The 23,220-nt window shown below is 33.5% G+C and overlaps 4 protein-coding genes across 10 annotated transcripts; 1 reads left to right on the top strand and 3 right to left on the bottom strand.

Moving 5' to 3' along the window:
• Positions 1-4: 4 nt before the first annotated feature.
• On the top strand, positions 5-1,551 carry LOC149738665 (uncharacterized). Of its 2 annotated transcripts, none has more exons than XM_089874713.1 (3): positions 5-422; positions 557-663; positions 746-1,551. In XM_089874713.1, exons 1-3 carry the CDS (start codon positions 5-7, stop codon positions 983-985), a joined length of 765 nt encoding a protein of 254 aa, XP_089730839.1. In that variant the 3' UTR covers positions 986-1,551. The 2 variants fall into 2 exon arrangements, with proteins under 2 accessions (XP_089730839.1, XP_089730838.1); XM_089874712.1 differs by having other exon boundaries at positions 557-693; positions 746-993.
• Positions 558-3,392, bottom strand: LOC149738666 (PITH domain-containing protein 1-like). The gene is made up of 6 exons (XM_089874714.1): positions 3,069-3,392; positions 2,682-2,807; positions 2,233-2,415; positions 1,814-1,922; positions 1,358-1,487; positions 558-846 (listed from the first exon to the last, which is right to left on the bottom strand). The coding sequence occupies exons 1-5, from the start codon at positions 3,176-3,178 to the stop codon at positions 1,386-1,388; spliced, it is 630 nt and encodes a 209-aa protein (XP_089730840.1). The 5' UTR covers positions 3,179-3,392; the 3' UTR covers positions 558-846; positions 1,358-1,385.
• A 130-nt stretch (positions 3,393-3,522) lies between these two features.
• On the bottom strand, positions 3,523-10,442 carry LOC149738667 (uncharacterized). Its single transcript, XM_089874716.1, has 6 exons — positions 8,715-10,442; positions 7,022-7,217; positions 6,527-6,627; positions 6,024-6,209; positions 5,165-5,639; positions 3,523-4,949 (listed from the first exon to the last, which is right to left on the bottom strand). The coding sequence occupies exons 1-6, from the start codon at positions 9,030-9,032 to the stop codon at positions 4,294-4,296; spliced, it is 1,932 nt and encodes a 643-aa protein (XP_089730842.1). The 5' UTR covers positions 9,033-10,442; the 3' UTR covers positions 3,523-4,293.
• A 477-nt stretch (positions 10,443-10,919) lies between these two features.
• LOC149738668 (uncharacterized) lies at positions 10,920-23,102 on the bottom strand. 6 transcript variants are annotated; one of them, XM_089874681.1, is made up of 21 exons: positions 21,744-23,102; positions 21,482-21,567; positions 21,291-21,348; positions 20,959-21,113; positions 20,406-20,708; positions 19,832-19,889; positions 19,721-19,758; positions 19,449-19,548; positions 18,989-19,112; positions 18,272-18,342; positions 17,764-17,907; positions 16,843-16,933; positions 16,684-16,773; positions 16,158-16,291; positions 15,720-15,826; positions 15,186-15,383; positions 13,360-13,607; positions 12,756-12,879; positions 12,320-12,460; positions 11,937-12,146; positions 10,920-11,554 (listed from the first exon to the last, which is right to left on the bottom strand). In XM_089874681.1, the coding sequence occupies exons 1-21, from the start codon at positions 22,006-22,008 to the stop codon at positions 11,045-11,047; spliced, it is 3,255 nt and encodes a 1,084-aa protein (XP_089730807.1). In that variant the 5' UTR covers positions 22,009-23,102; the 3' UTR covers positions 10,920-11,044. The 6 variants fall into 6 exon arrangements, with proteins under 6 accessions (XP_089730807.1, XP_089730806.1, XP_089730809.1 ...); XM_089874680.1 differs by having other exon boundaries at positions 10,920-11,557; positions 20,959-21,110; positions 21,744-23,085; XM_089874683.1 differs by having other exon boundaries at positions 10,920-11,557; positions 16,684-16,755; positions 21,744-23,080.
• Positions 23,103-23,220: the final 118 nt, after the last annotated feature.

The following is a 23,220-nucleotide window of genomic DNA, read 5'->3' on the forward strand; positions in this document are numbered from 1 at the left end:
CTGTATGGTGATAGTATATTCAAGTTTTATGAGAATGTCCATTGGCAAGCAAGCGTACGCACTGGGAAATTCGCAAAAACGAAAGAAAACTGATAAATCTGCCGTTTACGCAAGCAAATATTTCAAGTCGAACGCTGCACAAGACAGCAAAACTGAACGAATCAACGAATCTTTTTTTCATGATGACTGCATTCAAACTGCTAAGTCAATGCTAGGAATGACTCTTGCTAGAAAACTTGAAAGTGAAATTCTCAGGTGTAAGATTGTTGAAGTAGAAGCTTACATGTCAAATGCTGATAAAGCGTCGCATTCCTACAACTTTAAACGCACAAAAAGAAATGAAGCAATGTTCATGAAGCCAGGCACTTTATATGTCTATATGACGTATGGAATGTACTATTGCATGAATATATCAAGCAAAGGTGACTACCGCCTACAACCTATTACCTAATAGAGTCCCTAAAGGATTTTTTGAACTCACAATTTAAAGTATATATATAGTTTAACTTTTTTTTTAGCTGTAAGTTTTCAGTTGTCGTGTTTTGTGTATCCGTAGGTCATGGAGATGCAGTTTTAATACGAGGAGTAGAACCCTTTGAAGGTTTAGAAACGATGCAGAAAAATCGCGCCAAAATAAACAGCAAGCAAAACCAGATAAAAAATGTAACAAATGGGCCGTCAAAGTTATGCCAGGTAAGTTTTAAACTACCATGAAGTTATTTATCAAAACTGTTTTGTATTTCAGGCACTCAAAATTACTAAACAGTTGGACAAGATTGATATGTCGAATAGTGATGAAATATGGCTGGAAAAAGGAACTTCAGTGGATGAAAAAGACATCGTTACCTGTAAAAGAATAGGCTTGAAACACACTACCTCTGGTGACTGGGCAACAAAACCACTCAGATTTTATATATACGGAAATATGTTTGTTAGTGTAAAAGATAAACTAGAAGAGAAAATAAAGGGAGATAATTTTACTTAAAAAGAGAACACTTAGTCTAGTCAGTATATTAGTATCATGTCAGGTTAAAAGTGTCTATGCACTTGAAGTTCTTCAATCAAGCAGGAACAAACAGAAAATTTTCAAGTACCAAGTGTGATATATTTTAATTGTTATCAACCATTGTTTCAAATTCTCTTTGGTGCGTTTTCTAATTTATAGTTAAAATTAATATCCCATGATTCCATAGGTTTTAGAAGTCATCTAGCAATTTAATTACAAAGATCCCAAATATTTTTAAACGTAGCATATGGAGTTATTTAATGTAAAGAAGGAGTGAATGACCATTAATATTATTATAAGAAGAAAGAAAAGGATTACATATATTATTTAAATTTTGGCTATGTTACATACATCAAATGCGAGAATGTTGATTGGACAATCAGCTGATCATGTGACCAGACATGTTGTTGAGTTTTTGTTTATGATCAGCTGGGTTTGCAGCAAGCTCATAATTGGTGATCAAAACTTCTTGTCTTTGTGCCTATTGTAAAATTAAATTGAAAAGTTTATGAAATAAGCATTGCTGTACAAGAATGCTATTTAAAGTAATGTGTACTTTTTGTGGTGCAATTACAATTGGATAAGGTATGTAGAAAAATATCAAATGGAAAGCACTTTTGGGAGTAGTAAGCTACAGCTTAGTTTCACACCAAGAGTTACATTTGTGATGTTTTAAAACCAGTGCCTACAACAAAAATCTTGCACATAATATATGACTTATGATTGTGCATTTTTTATTTTATTCGGTTCATCAAGAATTGTATGAATATAAGTCTAATTAGTTACAGTTACAAGACTTTATGTTACCTGCATAAAGTCTCCTGTAAGCCCAATGTAATAAATTTTAGTTATTTCACCACCATAGCATTCAGGAAAGAAAATTGACAAACAGTTGATGTTTGAGAACCTTGCAATTCTAAAATTGAAGATATTTAAGCATTTGATCACGCACCACGTTGTTTTTCATTTAAAAATGGCTCTCCAAGTTGGTATAGTTTTGTGTGTAAATTGGCTGCAAAATCTGACATAAAGTACTAACACCTGAAGGTGTTTATTGAGACTCTAAGTATGGTTGAAAAATTGGGACAAGCCGTTATGGACCACTGAGTTTGGTGCATGATACCTAATGTGCCCACAATGGTGCTTAACTTAGAGCTGAAATGGTTCAAGCCTTCTAACCAGTGTGTCTTGAATCCCATGGTAAAAATAACATTATGTTCGCTTACTTTGCTGGTAGTTGCAATACATCTGTGTACGACTGTGGAAGTTCAAACGTCTGGTCAGCTTCTTTTGATGTTTGATCTAAACTCATGTTTGGAATATTTTTGAAAAGCTTCATGACTCTTGGATGACTGTCATTCTCACCGCCAAGCAATGCGATTGATTTAAGTTTCACATTACCTGTAAAACTGAAGGGAAATTTAAATTTGTGTTTACTAGTTAAGAGCAGTGAAACACATTTTTCACAGTAAATCTAAAGTTTGTGGACTGGTAGATTAAAATACAGTTTATACGAAAACTGCTTTATATATCTTTTTGAGCTCAAACTACCAAAGCTATTAAAAACCAAGAGTGTAACACACACATGATGTGCTGACTGCTTAACCATCTGTAATACAAAGCACAGACACAGCCATGCAGAAAAGGATGAAACAACTTCTAGAAATTATCTTACGGGATATTAAACAGTAGTTCAGGATCTGCATCACTCTCCACATATCGCTCACGATCAAGTCTTTCATCCCACGCCTTAAAAACTTTTTTTCCAGAACCTTCTTCACTTTCATTTAAGCATTCCAATCTGAAAACAAAAAAGAGAATTTTGAATAATTTATTTTAATTGAATAAATGTAACTTACTTTATCTTTGCATGGCCGGAAAACAAAAGTCATAATGACCTGGGTGTTCGGTTTCAAACATCTCGTGCCAGCTTATGAGTTACCATGTAATGTTACTTTGTGGGCGATTATTTTTTGAGGGAAAGGTAGAAAAAGTATTTGCTACACAAATAGGAATTGGTTCAAGTAATACTTTAAAAATACATTGCAGTGTTAATACTTACTGTGTTAAGTTAATTTTTAAGTACAAACTAAAATGTGCTGATTTATCTTCATGGTCATGTGAATGATCATGACCATGAGCACCATGATCGTGGTCTTCGTGATCACACATTGGTACAAGAGTGATCTGATCCTATTTACTTATAAGCTGCGATATATTAGTGTGTAACTTCTGAGTATTTTGCTGGCTATAAGCTGACTAGAATTTATTTTATTATACCAAAGCTACGTTTATATAAAACATTTACAAATATGTTTCATATTCGTAAAACCCTTTTTGTATATGTGGATCATTGGAATGAGGCATGTTTTAATGCACACTTGCGTGTTATGTTTATGTAATTTGACGCTTTAAATTTATTCGCAGCCCTTTTATAAATTCTTAAAACTCAGGTGATTTCCCTGCAAAAACTTTCGTTTTCAGTTAAATGTTACCCGTTCTAGTGACACGACTGATACACCAACAAGGTTTTATATTACACGAACTCCTAAAACAGTTTGTACATTGATAAGTTTAGTCAAAATGAACAAATAATAAATACAACAAGTAGTCACATGCTTAACCATATAATGAGTCGGATTGGAGAATGATAACACTACAACAAACGGGTCAAACATTTCAATGCAAAAATTACTGTGGTGAGATTGTACAAATAAGTAACTGTGGTGAGATGGTACAAATAAGTAAGTGGTGCTTTTTTCATTCTTAAACGATTGTCAAAAAAGCTAGTTGAACAGAGCAGGATGTTAAGCTTCTTTTTAAAGCCAGAGATACTTATCTCAAATTCATGAAGTAAATAACATTACATATAGTGTAACACAGATTGGTTAAACACTTCATTTTCATATTATACATGTGAACAATATTTGTAAGTTGTCAATATACATATTTTATGAAAATGGTTATGATGTTGTCAAAACAAGTTTAACATCCATTACACACAAAAAACAAAACCGCACGTTAATGGCATTTAGTTTTAAAAAACACAACTTTATTTTAACTTATTTAAAGCATTAGACTGTTGTACCTTCCCTAAAGGTATCCAAATTTCTTACTTGAGGTGAAAAGTGATATTTATATGCAAAAAGTGTAACTGAATTATGCAACCCTCACAGCATATAAGAGCAATATTTACAAATAAAAATTTGCCTTCAAATTGAATTTATACTTCACTACAACAATCATGAACGCCTAGAAAAACTACCGTTATGGTTTGTACTGGGAGCTTATGAATTGTAGGATTCAAACATTCTAAGGATATTGTCCAACTTTGTTTCATTACTCAGCGATTTTTCATCCACTGATGTAATTCGCTGCATCATGGTCTCTGCTGCTTTTGGGATCAATGATATTGCAACGTGAACTCGACTGTGTCGTTGTTTTGGCGTCTTACCGAATGCCAGGTTGATTTCAATGTTAGGGCATGTTGAGCCCTCAATGAGGTATCTGTGCCAATCTGTCATGAATTTCTTGTATGAGAACAAGGAATACATTTTTTCCCTAGCTAATAACAAAGGGATTGTATCAGAATCTGTTTCACCGTAACTGCTGAAGGCAAACACCCTGCACTGGCAGAGTCGTTTTAAATGAAGAGAATGCGATTTGTCAGATTTTAAGATAAGTCCAGCATCCATGTGTTTAAGCACGGTGTACAGCAAGTTGCCAGGTGGAACATCAGATTCAGGCAGGCTCACTGGTGTGTGATCAAAGTCGTGAATCAATTCTGATTTTTTCGGCTTGTGCTGTTGAAGCATTTTCTCCTGTTCTTTATGGTTGCCATAGTGAACTCTATATCCATAACTCATATCAGTAAGCAGCATATCTTTCACCACATTCTTGGTCTGGTATCTCACATTCATCGTGTAAGTAAACAACTCTTCAGCTGCAATGAGCAAAACATATATAAAATACACAATACAAATATTCAGAGCTGTTTTTGAATTTTAAACAAATAAATGGGTAACAACCCTAAATTTCACTCTGCTGGTTTGTAAAGACACTTAGATAGTAGGGTAAAAGTTTTTTTTAGCTCTGAAACTGGGGTGGTAATATGATTAGCCAGCAACTACATTACGCCTATGCAAACATTCTACTCACGTGGTATTTGTAATTCGATTAGTATATCAGAAATTGTAATTTGTTGTGGACGTAATCCAGCTTCTGGACCAACTTGGTTTGCATCATCCTCACTGTTATCAGATTTTTCTCCCACAGTTGATGCCATTTGTGCGGCTTCAAGCAACATTTGAAATCCATCCATTTCTTTATTATGCGGCTGTTTCGTTTTATCATTTGCGTCACCCGTTTCTATGCCTTCACAGTAAGATGCAGTTTCCACTTCATTATCGATAGCAAGTTCATCATCCATTGTTTCAATATCCACTGTATTAAAGTAACTGCTTTGATTTTCTGCACCAGTTGAATGTATTTCCACATTCATTTGAACATTCTCCATCAAACTGCTCTGCTCTTCACTGGTCTTGAGATTACTTTCCAATGGAAAAGGGCCTGTACTTGTGTCTCCAATGCGTTCCAGTTTAAACTGTCTTACGCAGGTCCCAGAATAACCGCTCTGAAATAAATAAACCAAATTGTTACACTTCTGTCCGTTGTGTGGACACCTCTTAAATACCTTATCTAGATTAGACTGTAACTAATGGGTAATATGCCTGGAGATGTTATGACAAATAAAAATTGAATATAACACTGTATGTTCCAAGTTCACCACCATTAAATACTATTATCCTAACCAATATATTTTAAATACGTCCTTGAAAAAAAAACAACTTAATTCACACTTAAATTTTTGATGCAAAAATAATCACTCTCAAAGTTACAAACATGATAATTTTAAACTGTGCATGAGGTGTACAATGTGTTAGAACAACTTTGATTGACCCGCCATGCAATGACAAAAAAAGTATATACATTCATTGAAAAATCGGGTAAAATTTACCGCTGGCTTCAACTGGATTTCTTCTTTGATTCTAAAGGGTTTGGAGTTGTGAGGTAAAGTGGCGGTTGACATGACAACATGTACGGACGATATGGGAGCTGATGGAGCGGGTGGAAGAAGCAACTGTCCTGTTGATGTGAAAATGGAAGTGCAATCCATGTCTAACGTACTTTTTGGAAAAGTACCAGAAAAAAATTGTTATAGAATCATATACTTCATATCTACAAAATTATTATGAAATCGGATACAAACAGTATACTCAAACTCAAGTCATACACACTGTGTAAAACAGACCGCCAACATCCTAATAACTGTTGTTGACCGCCACACAAGGATAAAAAAGATTCATTCACATTGGTAATAATGTCAGAAAAAAAATAAAATAAAACCATGTCTGCCTGTCCATACACTGCATATTTACCACAAGTAAAAAAATCCATAAAATACAGCGTGGATTTAAAATAATACTTGCACATGACAGCTCAATATAAGCAATTCTCACCTTGAACAACAGGTGTAATATCTTCTTTAGCTTTTGTAACTTTGGGAGCTCGCTTTGTGTATGGTTTTCTCTTTTTGGGTGGTCTGGTTTTTCTCAGTTCTGCTATTAAAGCGGCTTTGTTAGTTATTTGATTCAGTATCATAATAATAATAATAAATTATAACTTCTCTTTCTGTACAGTAGCCAAGATTAGGACAATATAAAACGAAAAGTATCAATTAAACGACAGCAACGAATGCAACATCATTTAGCTCTGCTTATTTAAATTGACACCTAACATTATGATAAAAGCTGTTTTAGATTCAAAACTGGTAAGCTAAAATATATACTCACCAATTACAAATAAATATGTTAATACTAAAATAAAAATTTATACCAAACATAAAAATCTATAAAAAAGTTGTAATATGCTAAAAATTGTTCAAGATGCTGTGCATTGTATCTAATGCTTGTTAAAGATTACAAAGCACAATCTAAGATTTCTATAAGTCATCACCTTTTGCTTCATCATCAGTAAGCAATTTATAAACCTTGTAATTTCCAACTTGAAGACCAAGTTGGTGAGACTGGTGGAGTTCCTTAATGTAATCGCATTTCCTTAAGATAGTTCGAAAATTGCTTTTCATTTGACTGAAAGACTGGTTCGGTTGTCCAGTAACTGTATTCCATCTGCCTCTAAGTAATGCCCAATCCTATAAAATTTAAATATTTTTAAAAGAACAAATGCAACTTATTTATCCCCAAATAGCAGGGTCACTACAGTTAGTATAACTGGAATGTTCTGTTTCATACACCTTATGCCGGCTTACGAGTTGCCGCATATATAAGTATAACTATATCTCGATATCTGAGTATTGATGTAAAAATGGTGGATAAGATTCTTATAACATATTTTCTTTCTTGGAGTTGAGCAGCAAGCCTGCAGTGTCAGTGAGTGTACCACTATACTTAAGTACATTCAAGTGAGCAATTTATTTCATGTTTGAGTATTTTAGTTGTTAAACAATGTTAAAATGGGTATATTGAATAAAATATTAAAATGTTGTAACTAATTTAATAAAACACACTTTTTAAGTAAAGATAGCTTTTTTATCATTACCCTATATTTCTAACCACCCCTACTAAAGTACTTTTTTTATAGAAACTTGTTTTGTCGCCCAAATATATACAATTTGTGTTGTAAGTGTGGTGTATATATAAACTCCTTATCAAGCAAACTGTGATACATGGAAGAAATGATATCTTTCCAGGAAATATCATTCACTTTGTCTAACTGACTGTGATACATCATAAATTAGTTCATAAACGTAAGTGCAAGGAGACTAACATTTCGTAAATGTAAAAGCACACAGAAACTAATTTTATTCAAATTTCCAATACTCTCTGTAGACAAGCTAAGTAAATGATGGCAAAAAATAATAATAAAAATAACTTTATTTGTTTATTCGATTACCGTACCGATTAGAAATATTTTAAAAGTAAGGACAGGGTATAGCACATAACAACAGTTGTTAAACTTGCTTACAGACTACAGTTAAAAACATATTTATATTTGATTGGAAGAAAATAAGCCTTGTTTTTACACCGAAATGACATTAGGTGATTGGATTAAAGGCTGTAAAATGCAGTTAACTGGCTGAAAATGATACACTTGGCAGTCATTTTATTGTCATTGTGTTTACACTACTCGTGTTTAACTTCCTGTTTTTATGAATACCGGACAACTTTTGTTTGCAAAGATAAGTTGATTATACCACCATATTTAGTGTGGTGAAAACGCAACAATTTACCCAACTGACTACAAGTAGTTGGTATCATATTAAGCTTTAAAATCATATTTAAACACATTTTTAAACCAATCAGTCTGCTACCATTTTTTAGAAGTTATTATAACATTCATAAATTCATTTGCTCTCACCCTTTTTGTGGTTATTAAATTATTTTATACTCGGAAACCCCTTTGTTTTAAAGTTTTTCTTCAACCTAGCATACTAAATGTTACTTAATAAAACTATTAGTTTTTCTAGGCATAGATTTTTTCTAATTTTACTGCATTACATTAAACTTCAACATGTACAAACAATAGAAGAACTACTGTGGTTACAACTAACAATATGTAACTATACATGAAATTACCCTCCAAAAAGTTATATTGTACACCATTAAGATTACACAAGCAAAATCATTACCTCAAAAATCTTATGGTGCTCTGCCCAGTTTGGGAAGTTTTGTTTGGTCCACGGTATTTTAAATATTCTTTTATTGCTGCCTTCAACCCATTCCAAACCAAGGTAGTTTCCACTGGATATTTGTTGGACCAACCAAGTGGTGAACCGGGTGTGTGGAACGTCACCCATGCTCACCACCCTTATTGGTCGCACTGGTTCAGTGGAAGCAGAAGCTTCAGCCATTTTAAAGCCTTTAAATAACTTGAATATTTGTTTTCTATAAACTTTAATGTAATTTTGGTAGAGTGACTTAAAAAAAGAATGTGTTACTTGATGCATTTAAAACACATTATAATAACTTTTATTTGTCTCTTAGATTACGGTGGCGAAAATTTAAAAACTTTAAATGAAAAAGCAGGATATAGGGAAAAATAACAGTTGTTAAAACATGCTTACAGTTAAAAACATATTTACATTTAGTTGGAAGAAAATAAGCAAGGCCGCAACACCTAATGTTTAATCTTGTACTGATTGTAATGTATTTTTAAAGCAAAGTAATAGGTTGTGATACAATATTCAATATTTATAATTTTGTCTGGCATCGTGGTACATTGGTTATAAAACTCTCTTCTGGTATGTGTGTTTGTGCAATTGTTCGTTTTGATTTTTGTTTGTTTGTTTTAATTTTTTCAAATTATTTGGCAATCATAGAAAATCTCCCATAAACCATCATATAAACTAATGAATTTGTATTAAACAACAAATAAATAAAGCTTTAAAAGTTTTATATATAAGGTGCACCATGAATAAACTACATTTCATTTTTTGTGTTAAGTGGCGCATATGTAAAAAAAACAACGATAATGTTGACAACTTAAAATGAAACAATAATGTTCAAACACTTTATTAAATTTTAAAGTTATTTAAACAAAATATTGTAAGTAAAAATAATAATACATATAAAGTTTTTAAAGACACAAATTGAACTGAAAAGTTAAAATATGGCAAATTACTTTGTTAGACATGATACATAGTTTGGTATTAGTTTACTGTTACATATGTTTTCTCTGCTAGAATCTTTGTATACAAAGTTAACTAGTATATGTTACCTTACTGCTCTATATATAGAAAACCATGTTAATTCACAATACAAAGTTTAATATTATAGTTATAAACTATGTAGGCTATTTTAAACACACTGGCTTTAACAGAATCTGTTAAAAAGGGTGTATTCATGTTATTTTTCCATAACTTTACTTTTATATATTTTTTCCTTACAGATTCAATTAAAAAAATATATATATATATAAATATTTGTATTCAGCTTGCATATTCTACCGAGTTTAAACGCCAATTAACCGAACAACAGCTGTCTAATTTCCTTACAGTAAAGGCGGAAAATCACATATGAAACACGTAGATTATTGTACGTGATTTACTAATACTTTATATTAGACATGAACTATAAATTTTCAAAGTATCTGACCTTAATAACGCGTTACGTAAAGACAATTTAGAAATGGAGACGAGAAAAACTCAAACGCGCTTTGACACAAAAGCCTCCACCCCGAAAACCGCGTCGATTGTCGATCTGCGTCCGTCACTTATATAGCGTAACATACGCAATATAGAAAATACATAACGCCAAAAAATGCTTTAAACGTTTTGGGTTATATATTTCAATTGTATGTTACGTTAATTGTATGCAATTAGCGAGTGTAAACGTTTTACGATATTTCAATATTTGAACTATTCCATGAGGGAAACCACCGCCCTTGATAACTGGCGCTTTTTTTGTGCGAAAGTCGGTTAGCAACTACGTCACACGACTTCTGCGCTTGGGGATTTCCCTGTAGTAAATCTATCGTAAAGGTTGCAAATTCGTCCCGAAATCAAACGAAAAACGAAACTGTCGTTAGGTATAGGAGACGTACACGAATCTTATAAAGTAAATTGTTACTTTATCCTTACCAGAAACGCAGTTGTGAGCTTGCACGGTTGATATTGAATGCTGATTTTCAGTTTCAAATTAGTCCTTTTTTCAGCAACTAAAACGGCCAATTCAATGTTTAAACAGCACTTTTGCCAATAAATTCGTTCAACGACATTTTAGCATGTTTATACCTCCTACCTCATGTCTAGTATTATAGAAACACACTGAGTTTATTAGAACTATTACTTACATGCTCACTGGTTACAAACCTCAAGACGAGAAAGCTGGAGAAATGATGAGAAATCCCGGCAGTTTATTTAGAAAATAGAATTCGGAGGCAACATGCCTTACATAGCAAGAAAAAGCAAAACAAAGGTAGAGGAAAAACAAGTAAAACAAAAACTTCCCATATGCACAATCACATTGAGGTGTCCATAGGTTCGGGACAATACATAGATTGATCTATAATTGCTTTGCTAGTGCTTGGAATATCAACGCTTCTCTCAACAGGCCGCAACAATTTCTGCGGCTTCTGTTTCTGGCGTGACCTTCTGCCAACTGAGCACGGCTCCACGCCACTTACAACGGCAGGAGCCACGCTTGAAGAAGGTTTAGTTTCACTTGAAATAACAAGCAACTTATGTTGGTTCTTTAGTGTTAGGGATTGCACCGTTTTTTCAATATTACTGCTAGAGCTGATAGGGCTACTGCTTGAAGGGGTCAAGTGAAACAAGCTGTCCAGTGTTTTCTTATTGGATAATTTATTAAAGTTACTCTTTGAAGCTGACGAGGAAAGCTGACTCAAAGTTTCTTGGATGGATGGAACTTCATTGAAACCTTTGATCTCTTCCTCATCATCGGATAGAGGTCCGGGAGAAACTTCTGGTGAATCCATTTCTTCCTCGTTGTCGATAAGCACACAATCTTGCTTCTGTAGGGAACAGACATTTACATACAAGAAACACAGTATAGTTAGCAACAAGCGAAAATAAGAGAGTAGCATTTAAAAGCTACGTATACATCATATTTCCTAATTACTGCTGTCTTTATAGCCAACTATGTTTGTTAAAGGCAAAAGATCTTAAACAGTAGAATCTTGTAGATTCCAAACTTTCATTTATACATTCAAAAGTTTCCCCAAGAACACCAAAAAGGTCCTCCCAAAACACAAAATTTAAAAAAAGTTTATTTAACCCCAAAAAATTGAAAAAAATTGTCTTCAAATTATTGCAGACATACAACTCTACTTTTCAAAAACCCAAATTTAGAGACAACTTATTTTATAACAGTACTTCAAATAAGACAATTACCTCTTCTGTATTAGTTGTCCATGAACAATCCCCTGTATTGATATCATTCCCATTACAACCTTGAGAATGCATCTCGTAGGTTTCACGATCCAGGAAACCAGTGTTACACGACTTGCAAAACATCCACGGATCTTCTTCAGTTCGTTCTAATTCAATGGTTTTGTTTTTGGAAGGTTTGGGGTCACTTGGGACTTTCAATGGGCTCAGTTTCTAAAAAAAAAACGAAATTGAAAAAAAAACATTTAAAAAAAATTTAAAACAACATAGCCAAAGAACTAATTTACTCAAATTTGCCAAGACTATTTAAAAAAATTTCCGGTTGTATTTTTTTTAATAAAAAAATTTCTTTACACCGAATATAATAGAAAGCAGCTTTGCAGTACCTTTTGTTTGGTTTCAGATAGATAGGGATCTATTTTATACATGGAAGCAGGTATATCTGTTGGTTTATCACGAACCATACTGTCCACCCAACCCTTTGCATTGAACTTCAACAATCCACTTGCAATCATCTTCTCCAATTCCTGTGTTAAAATATTCATTATAATCATATACCTCATGCCAGCTTACGAGTTACCATGTATGTTAGTTTGTGGGTGATTATTTTTCAGTTTTTTTTTATGTTTGGCTGATAATTTGCACAACCTATTAGTGACCACTGGGTTGGAGCAATTGTTGTTTAGTGTCTCATCTAAAAACAAATTCGCCGCCAGTAACAGCAACGACGAGCCTGGAACCCCTTACCTCTGAGTTTGAGATGGCACACCAACCACTCTACCACAGCCCCGACATCTATAGTGCAAAGTTTGGCCTATTTACCTTAATTTCTTCTTCACTGATACCAGTTGACCTCCTCACGTAATAGAAGCCATGGTGCCCTGACATAGACTGATGATTCACCAACCTGGTTTTGCACACAGAACCGAAAACACATTCTGAACATCTGTCCGAAAGAATTAAATACATAAACACTGACCCCAAAAAAACAACACATAAATAATATTAGGAATGAAAAATTTATATTTCATTATTTAAATGAAAAATGACCATTTAAACCACAGTATGAATATATGGCATTGGCGTTAACTTAGTTTTAAAATCCACTCAGTAATAACAAAGTAACCATTCTAGAAGAAACGAGTATTTAAGTAGATAGCGAAAGTTAACTGGTGCAAAAAATTAGAAACCATTCTGCTCCCAATTTCTGGCAAAGTTAACTAAATGTCACAAAAATTCAAAATCAACTAAAAAGAGTTGGAAAAGTGCAAAACAACTTTTGATTTAAATGTGTCTTAAATAATGTTTAAAATTTGTCTTACCAAAATTATTCAAAAATTTGGCTAAAATAAACGGGATTGAAAATATTATTAAAAATATGGAGTCAATTCGTCTCAATTGTAAGGAAATTAAGAAGCGAACTTACCGAAATGGATAATCACCAATATGTTGCCGCGCATGGTGTACAATAGAAGATAACTCAAGTCCAATAAACGTACAGAAGTTGCACGAGAACCATTTCGACTTTCCTCCTTGCACCTTTGTTTCAAATGGTTTGTAATAATCAGGGATCACTCCAGTGTATCGTCGCGATATCCAGGAAGATGTAGAAGTGTTTTCATGAGTCTTTTTGGGCACCAATCTAAGATGCCTCTTGTTCCTTATTAGCTCAACCTTAAGAAAGTTTTGACTGGTTCATATAAAGAAAACAACCACAAACAGAGAAGCTAGCGCAATAAACAAGTTTAAAGGTGTTGCGGCCTGATTTGCGACGAAGGCAAAAATTAAAATGGGCCTAACCTCTTCCTATTTCTACTGTAACCCCCCCTTTTTTTTACCAACTTATTTGTCCAATTTGGCATTTTACTTGCTAATTACAATATGTCCCGACTTAACTTTTCCACAGATAAGAATCCACATATGCACTACAAGTCCAAAGCAACAGCATATGTATTTTACCCCCAAAATCACTTACAAATTTCCTACATTGTGACGTACCAGCAGACTCTTGCTTGTGAAATTAGACACCGGTTTTATAACTTTAAATTGCCCACTACACAGATAAACAAGTGGTATTCATCCAATAAACAATTTACCCATAGGCGCCGATTTTTTTAAATTGCAGAAGAGGCCACGTTTATGATGACGTCATTCGTTTGGGAGAAAATTAGGAAAATACGGTATACGCGAGTGTTTTTTCACTCGCGCCAAAACACGATTAAGCTATACTTTCCATGGCAGCAGTAACAATAACGGCGACTATTAAAGTTTGCCAAAACTGCTGCCTATCGTTCATGCGGGTATGAAACTGGCAAAATCACACGGTCAAACTCGTTCGTCGTTCTTTGAAGGACGTTGTTCCTACGATACACACACGAACATTAATGACGCCTCAAGAAACATCAATGGTGTTGATTATTACATAGGTCTTAATTTTGTACAGATCTAGTGTTTGAGGGGTTTTTAAAGCATTAAAACTGTTTGTAGATCGTTTTTAAGCGATTCGCAACTTAGGCTTTGCCTGTCAATCGTTACTTTCGATGACGTATTAATTTTACGAGCAGCTAAAGTTTGTTCCAAAATAAGTAGCAAGCACCTATGTCTGCAGATGGCTGTTAAAGTACTTAATTGAATCCAAGGACATCCGCCACGCCAAAAGATTAAACCGTTAAGTTAAAGCTTTAATGTGTTTAATACAGACCAATGTATGTGTTATTTGTTTTATTTTAATACAGTCGTTGTATAACCGTATTTGCAAAGGCGCTAGCCATATACTCATAGCAAGCTGTTTTAAGTATAAAACTAACGTATGTTCACTTTTCGTTAAAGTTTTAATAAACAGTCTCCACCGTAAACGTACACTATTCAGTTTGCTTTCTCTTGGATTGCTAATAATGAACGCGTCAAACCGTATTATGACGTCAATAATCGACGCATCAAATAATAATATGACGCAAATAATCAGCGTGTGAATCGCTACTATGTCGTAACAAAGCATTATGCGTGGACGCGTGGTTGAGAAAAACATTACGGAAAATGATGGTTGTTACGCCAATCGAGGGCGTAATAACTGAGTACGTTTGAATATATAGTTCTTTAGCTATTTGCGGGCTTAAAACGACTAGTTCTTTAATTTTAAACGGGTTTTATTAATAAAATGCAGCTATACGCAGCAGGTGCTGCACCGTCTGCATAATATCCAGAGTAGGCCGGCCTCGTCTGCACCATATAAAACGGCGCCCATGAATTTACCTTTTCTTTCGAGCACACAATGGTAAGAATATGAGTTTTCATGGCAGTGGCTGATCTAAATTTAGTCCCGCACCAACTACAGCACCGCTTATGAGTTATACAGTGTTGCCAGATGTGATGGAGAAACGGCACCGAACCAGAGATGCACTGAAGGCAGAAAAAACATTTGTAAACCTTGACCCCATCACCACCTTTTACCTAAAAAAATTTCCGATTTAAAAAAAAAAAAATTTTTTACAAAACCTATAGCTATATATATATGTAATAACTTTCTTTGTTCTTTTTAAAAAATATTGTTTTGCTCTTGTTTCCAAAATGTTAAACATGTGAAAAAAATACTGTAGTACACACAAATTTTCCATTTATTGATATGATAAATCAATTAACGAAAAATGATTTTTTTTTCATTTTTTATGGATCATACTAATATAACGAAACTAATTAGCACTACTTTTCTTATATTCAAACTTGTTTTTATTGTGAAAAAAACAGAAAAAAACAATCAAAAAAAACTTAAGTGACAAAGGAACTTACAGATTTAAAGGAGCGATAAATCAACGCTGAGCTATCAGATGCGGCTTTGAATAAATTAGAAGTGGAAGCTTTGCTTTGTTTGGAACCAATCGCCTTATTCTTGGCATCTGAAACATCGATTTAGTTTTAAACAAATCTTAAACCTCCATATTTGTAAAGTAAATGGTGCCTGGGGTAACATGTCAACCTAATTCATGAAACTTGGGTGACAATGTACCATAATATATTTTAGGATCTCAGTTTTATGTTTAAAACATTTTTTTTGCTGTTTGATAGCTATAAAAACCAGCAGAGCCAAAGTATATTACATACTTCACATTATTTAATATAGTTCCCTGTTTGACAACAATGCATATTAACTGCATTTTAGAAATGTCCCATCTGAGTTTGTTAAAATTTTAAAGATGGCTTCAAACATGTTTTAATCTTTCCACTTACGTTGCACAAGGCTTGGAGCTTTTCCCTGCAGCGCTCGTTGTGCTGCGAGCATCATGCGATGTTGTACAGATTGACAGTGACGATTAAATGAACTTTTCGAATTAAGTCTGCATTTACAAGTCTTACACACGTGTCTGCAATTTTAAGAATATTTCATGTTTGTAAAGTATTTAACTAAAACATGACTTAAAATAGCCGTAATGAAACATAACTTAAAATTATTTTATAAGAAATCAAATAAAACATATTTTTAAGCAGCCGAAATGTAAACTTCTGTCGTCCTATTTAGGTCAACTTCATGCACATTTACCCCATATGAAATACAATTTGTTTAAATAGTACCCTGTTATCAAAAGAGGTGCATCAGATATACATTATGACAAAAACTCGTTAATGTCCAAAAACCAAAACAGATTTTTTTACAATTTTTGGGCTAAAATCACAAAACCTAGGTCCTCTGAAAAGGACCTCACCCATATTAAGTAGAATACTTGTAAATATAGATATAATTTTTGCATTTTCTTACCCGGTAACCGATTTCTGACCATCTGTGTCATCTTTGTTATCCAGCTCCTTGTCAGAAGTTGCGTTCTTTTTGCTGCTACGTAACATATTTCTATACATCAGATAGTTATTTAATATATTTTAAACTTACATAGAATTACTGCATGTGAATAGATCTTACCTAAGCATGGCGCTGTGTTTTAAACCTGGTTTATCCTTCTTTGGGGATTTTTCTACAGTTTCATTTTCTTTTTTGGGGGGCAATGTCACAGCTAAATGAATAACAGTACAAGATAACCACGAATCAATTTATCAAAATACATTTTATGTAAATTTTTACCAGAAGCAAATTTTTACCAGAAATTTTACCACCTTCACACATGAAGGACATTCATACTTTTAGTTATATAAGCGTCCTGTGTGTTGAGGTAATGAGATAAATCTGGCCTAAATCTTAGGTAACTCACCCATATAGAATAGAAATGATATTTTAAGCATACAATTTAAAGCTAATAATGTCAAAGCCACACAGTTAAATTTGGCAAAAAAAATGATAAAAAAATTTGCCTAAGCTAAAGTTTAAAATTTTGGTTAGATAATTTTTTTTAATTTGAAGTTAATAGTGAAAATGTCGGTTCTACTTAGGGATGCACATTACAGAATTTTGAATCTGTGAGATTCGAATCTAATTACGGGATTCGGTATTCTGTTTAATGACGTCATCTCATATAATATATTAACAATTTTTGAGTGTTAATAATTTTGAAAAAAAATATTTTTGCTATTGTGGGACTTTCGAGAGTATACGTTACGCAACGTCTATTTATGGCCTGCTATACGTTTCATGACGCAAAAACTACCCAATAGTACAATTTTTGATCATTTTACAGCTCATGATCCAACAAGGCTCTGTAAAAGAGTCTATAAACTTACTTATGTTGGTAAAATTCATTTTTCCTATAAATATAAAAAGATTCGAAATTCTAGATTCGGAATTCTAGATTCGAAATAAAGTATTCTAGGATATCCTAGAATACCTAATTATTCTGTAATGTGCATCCCTGGTTCTACTTTGACTTTAAATTGTCATAGAAGGGCTTACCATTAGGAATAGGGGTTGGGTCGGAAAACAACAATTCCTCTATAGCGGAAGCACGACTTTTCAGATGATTTTCCCTCACATATTTATCCAGATTCGCTAATTCCTTTTGTAGCTCAGATTTAGAATCACGTTCTGAAGGCACACCTTCGGTAAAAATATGAATAAATTTTTTTGTTAACACCTATTATAGCAATAGCCTGCAATCATAGGCGCCTAACATGGGTATGCAAAATATGCGTATATACCCTGGAAATAAATCAGAGTGCCCAGTACAAATACTCCTTTAATAGTCTAATTTGAAAAAGTGTTTTACAATAACGCTATACAGTGGTGATTGTGCAATGATTAGTCTATTTCCCAAATAAAAGCTTATAATGTGAAAAATGTTTCAATAAAAAGAAAAAATGCTTTTTATGTTTTAAAACTGACAGGTACCTTGACTTTTAAATAGTTAGATGCCTATGTATGCAACACATATTTTGTAAATATGATGAAAAAATGTGATTACCTACTAGGATGCATTCCACAGATGCAGGATTCATTTTGATAAATTTATATTTTCGCTGCAGTTTCGGTGCTCTGTGAATAGGATGTTAAAACTAACACTGAAGAATTTACCCTGATAAAAACGACCTAAACAGAAAATCAAAATACCGAAAACCGATAACAAGAGTTACAGATGGTGAGATATATCATAGAACAAAACTGCTTAAATAAACATTTTTATATATATGGTCATTCGCGCAAGAAAAAGTTACTTTTAAAGCTATTTGAAAGGTAAATTTAACACAGAAAGTCACAGATATTAGGTGTCAATATTATCAAAAAATCCACGGGAGCATCTAAACTTGTCCGAGCTTTCAAGGAAAGATCTCACATCCATTACCATTAAAGCCCTAGTCGCCTACCTCCGGGGAAGCTCCAGGCTCCTTAAACTGGGAAGGTCCATGCAGTAGCACCCCGGGTGTTGGGGTAATGGGTCAATTATGGCCTAAATCCTAGGGCCCATAGCGTGCCACGCTGCGGGACCTCACCCACATAGAATAGAATAGAATCAAAAAATCCAAATTTTTGAATTTTAGATTTTTGCAACAGCCATTTTTTTTACAATACTATAACCAACCACTTTTTTGCAATGGGCAAACATTTAAAAATAATAGCCACACATTCTATGATACATAACATGATGTGACAGACTGCTAAACTAATATTTTACGAAACTTACACAGAAAGTGCTGCTCTAATGCACACAGTGAGTGAACCATGCTTGCCATAGGAATCATGGAACTTCTTTGCGACCACACGAGGAGCACGACCAAAACTCACAGAGTTTGCTGGTCTATGTGATGCTATTGTAAAGATTGGAAATAAAAATAAAGATATTTAAACATTATGTGATTGTATAGAATAGATAACCAATTGTTCTGGGAACTTTCAAAACAAGGGTGGTTCATATTTCACAACCCAGTTTTAAGCCTAAACATTGAATATACTGTCATATGTCCAAACAAACAAGTATAGCTAAAGTATTGTATTAACCACATTGATCAATAAGGTTTCTTATGTTTTACAACTATAGGTGAAACTGCAATGTCTTCTGAGATTTGTATAAAATTTAAAAACTTAAAAAAAAAATATATATATATATTTTAAAAGATGTTTAAAAAAGACTAGGTTGTTCGTACATGTTATACTTGGTGTTGTTTTACTCGGAGCGTGTGTGACGGTCACTGGCTTGATTGGAACAATTTGAATGCTGCAATTATTTAAGCTGTTGCTTGTAACCTAAAAAAATAACCAGAAACAGCATAAATAATATTACCTATTCTTTTAAAAAAATAATAAAAAACAGGTCTTTAAAAATAAAAAGTAGGACTTTAGAAATAAAAATATTTGACGGTAGAAAAAGTAAATAGACAATGTATACAGAAAAAAGACAAGTGTGTAATTGGCTTACCACATTTGAGCATGTGTCTGGAGAACGTTTTTGTGCAGCTGGAAATAAAAAAGGAAGTTTAGAATAAAATTAGATTAAATGTTTTAGCAAAATATAAGTGAGTGTTTATACCTGAGATGTAAACTGGGGTTGAACTGGGTTTTATAGATTTGGGTGCTGCGTGTAGTTCCTGGCAATTAAAGAAATATTTTGTAAAATCAAACAAAGTAGAAAAAACTTGCATTTAGGAGTTTTTTTATGTTGTAGAATTCAAAGTTCTTTGTGGCATTTTTAGCTAGTGTTGTGAACTTTGTGTAAAAGTTGGTTTGGTTATAAAACAGGATGCTAAAACACCTGATAATGTTTACCCCTAGTTTAAAAATCAAAATGGTGTGCCTAATTTTATGCTTATGGTTAAGAGTAAGTTAAAAATCTGAAGCACTCCATGGTAGTGCCTGGTGGGACAGTAAACATATTAAAAAAAATTATGTACAAGACACAGGTTGTTCAGAGTACCAACAACATTTTTCATTACTTTTATATCTTTTTAAATAATAAAAGAATACAATTACTTTTTATTGCAATAAAAATATTAAGAGGTGTTTATGTACAAGACTCCATTTTCGCATTACTTTATTTTTTTGATAATTAAAGAATATAATTACTTTTTATTGCTTTAAAATAGTCATGACTTGTTGCTAGCTACCTTTGAAAACACAACAGGACCACTGTTGATAACAACCTGAGAGGGTGAATGCATTTTCATCATAGAGTTGGCAGAGCTTGGTTTAATTGAGATTGCATTCTGCCTTGTGACTTGAATGGGGTTGCTTAGCTGTATAGGAATGCTATTCTTGGAAGAGGTGGTACTTGTTGAGGACTGTTGGATTACTGGAATATACTTTGAATCCTTTATTCCAGTTGGAGTGTTGTTGTTTAGCAGTTTGACAAGCACAGGTCCACTAACTTGGCCGATCATTTTGTTGTTTTTTAAATTCACCTGAAGTGACTGACAAAAATGTGAAAGATTAGAGCAAGCATTTTCATAAAAAAAGAAGAATTTTTTAATACAGAATTTTAATACAAAGAATTTTTTAATACATAACGTGTTTTCTTATCTATTTGAATGCATTAGCAAAGATCAAAGTAGTTCATACTGAGTTGTAATTAAAAAAAAACTGTGGGTAAAAACCAAAAACCAATCTATGTAACATTAAAGCAAACATTACCCAAAAAGCAAAGGTTTTTAGTTAACTTACCTTTAGGTTGGAAAATTTATTCTGAATGTTAGAAGTCTGTAGATTTCTTGGTATGATAGTGAAATGATCACTTTTAGGTTTCAATTGAACAGTTCCATTTGGACTGCTCGTGCCTACATTAAGTTTCGGTTGAATTTGAACAACTTTACTTGCTGCTGTAAAAAGAAATACACAAATATATTATGTCATGTTTTATACAACGATATCCTTTTTGGTATATACCATAACAATATATACAATATGTCTATAGCTATTGTATTACGCACTCTTAAACAAAACACCAAATTTATTTTACATATTTCTTTAGTAAATACTAACACGGCATTACACACCTTTAGAGCGTAAACTTTTTGAATTTTCTTTCTCCTTCTTATCGCTTGTCTGTTCTTCCTGTATTTAAAATGGTGGTATTAACATCTATAGTACCAAGTGCTTATATATATATATATATGAGTTTAATATATAAACTTAGGCAACCTAATTTCAATATAAATGCTAAAAAATATCCAATGTAACTGCTGACCTGCTCAATCTTTTGCTCTGGGTTTTTATTTCTTGTTCTCATTTCATATCTCTTTGGTGGGTATTCAAATATAGTGGGAACGGCATCTGAAAACCAGAATGATTGGTAAGTACACTATACAAAAGTAAATAAAATACAGCAATACTTGCCAATACATAAAGTGATCACTGATCACTACCACGACTATGGAGTATATGGCTGCATTATATAGGCATGTTCATGAATGATTATTATCAGAGCTCCTTTTTCAAAGATAGTATACCTGGCTTCAATACTATCTTTTCCTTTTTATTTGCATCACCAGATAAATCAGCCTTTACTTTCATGAAGTCCTTTGGTGTAAAATGCTTGCTGCAAATGTACAGGGTTTTAACTCTGTTCCAAGAGTTCACTGTCAATGTAGGATTGTTTATGTTTTTCAACCACAATTTAGCAAACTCTTTATCTTGTGGAAAGCGATGTAATGTCGCAGTATCCTTCTTAAGTTCACCGTACTTTACACAAAATGGGACAGAACAGGAAGGCATGCCTACATGACAAATGTATACAACATAGCATAGGCACTGTAACACCAAATCAACAGTTTAATGAAACAAATTATATAAATATATGTACATAATATCATATGCATATGTAAAAAATATTAAATAAAACCAACAAAAAGTGTGTAAACTATGGTAAAAACGTCTATATGATATAGAGTTAAGAAAAACGTATGGAAAAATACGTATGACCAACTTTTTAATTGCACCATGTATAACACCTACACTTTGCATTAGCGGCATTAATAGTTATTTCTGTATTTTTAATTTTATATTCCAGTATTTTAAATCGTCAATTAATTAGTAAATTTGTCTGAATAACGATTACGGGGACTACAAAATTAGAGAGATCAAATTACGTATACGACAATACCAAGTAAGATAATAAACGCGCGAAATATCGTATGCTAATTAGCGCTGTCTATATCCTTACCGTAACGCGCAAATATCGACAATGTCTTAAGATAGACTTTGTAGTCGTGCCTTTAAAACTTAGGCAGTAAGCCTTGGTACTAGGTACAACAATACCATTTTACAAATAATGCATTGATATCGTACTTGACGTAGGGTCGTCGTAGGCTACTGCACTACAATTGCATCTTTCGTGTTTGTTTACAATAATGAAAGCACGTGCGCAACCTGTCTCGCTTCAATAATTTTTCAACGTAGATACAATATATTAATTTTATGAACCCAAATGCCTGCCCACTTTGCGCAGCCTTTGACTTGCTGTATGCCCCAACACAACATAATGGCGTCTGTTTCCTTTCACGTGACTGGTGACGCGACCGAACACATTGCTCTCATTGGCCAGTTCCGACAAAACGATGACGTCATACAGAGAGCAACCAATAAGAATGTATAGCCTGGCCTCACGAAAGTGCGCGCCTGCGCAGTGCTTGGGTGTGGAGCGAAAAAAGGCCTACTGTGTCTCACAGACAGAACCATTGCGCAGATAAGAAATCTCCTAACAAAATCTCCCTGTAAGCCTAGCAACCTTCTGACCACTACCTCAGGCACCCTATTATTTCTGTGGCCTGTGGCGTGGTACATTTGAACAGGTTTCGTACAACACTGTGTATCATTATAATTAAACTTCTTGTTGCATTGCAGTCACGTTAACACTGCCGAAAGCTGCGTGCTTGTAAGAAGCTGGGGCAGTTCACGCTCATTATAAGGAGTCTAAAGGTCACAACC

The sequence above is a fragment of the Ciona robusta genome, chromosome 3 (assembly GCF_009617815.1).
Source record: "Ciona robusta chromosome 3, ASM961781v2".
In the NCBI taxonomy this organism is placed as follows: Eukaryota; Metazoa; Chordata; class Ascidiacea; order Phlebobranchia; family Cionidae; genus Ciona; species Ciona robusta.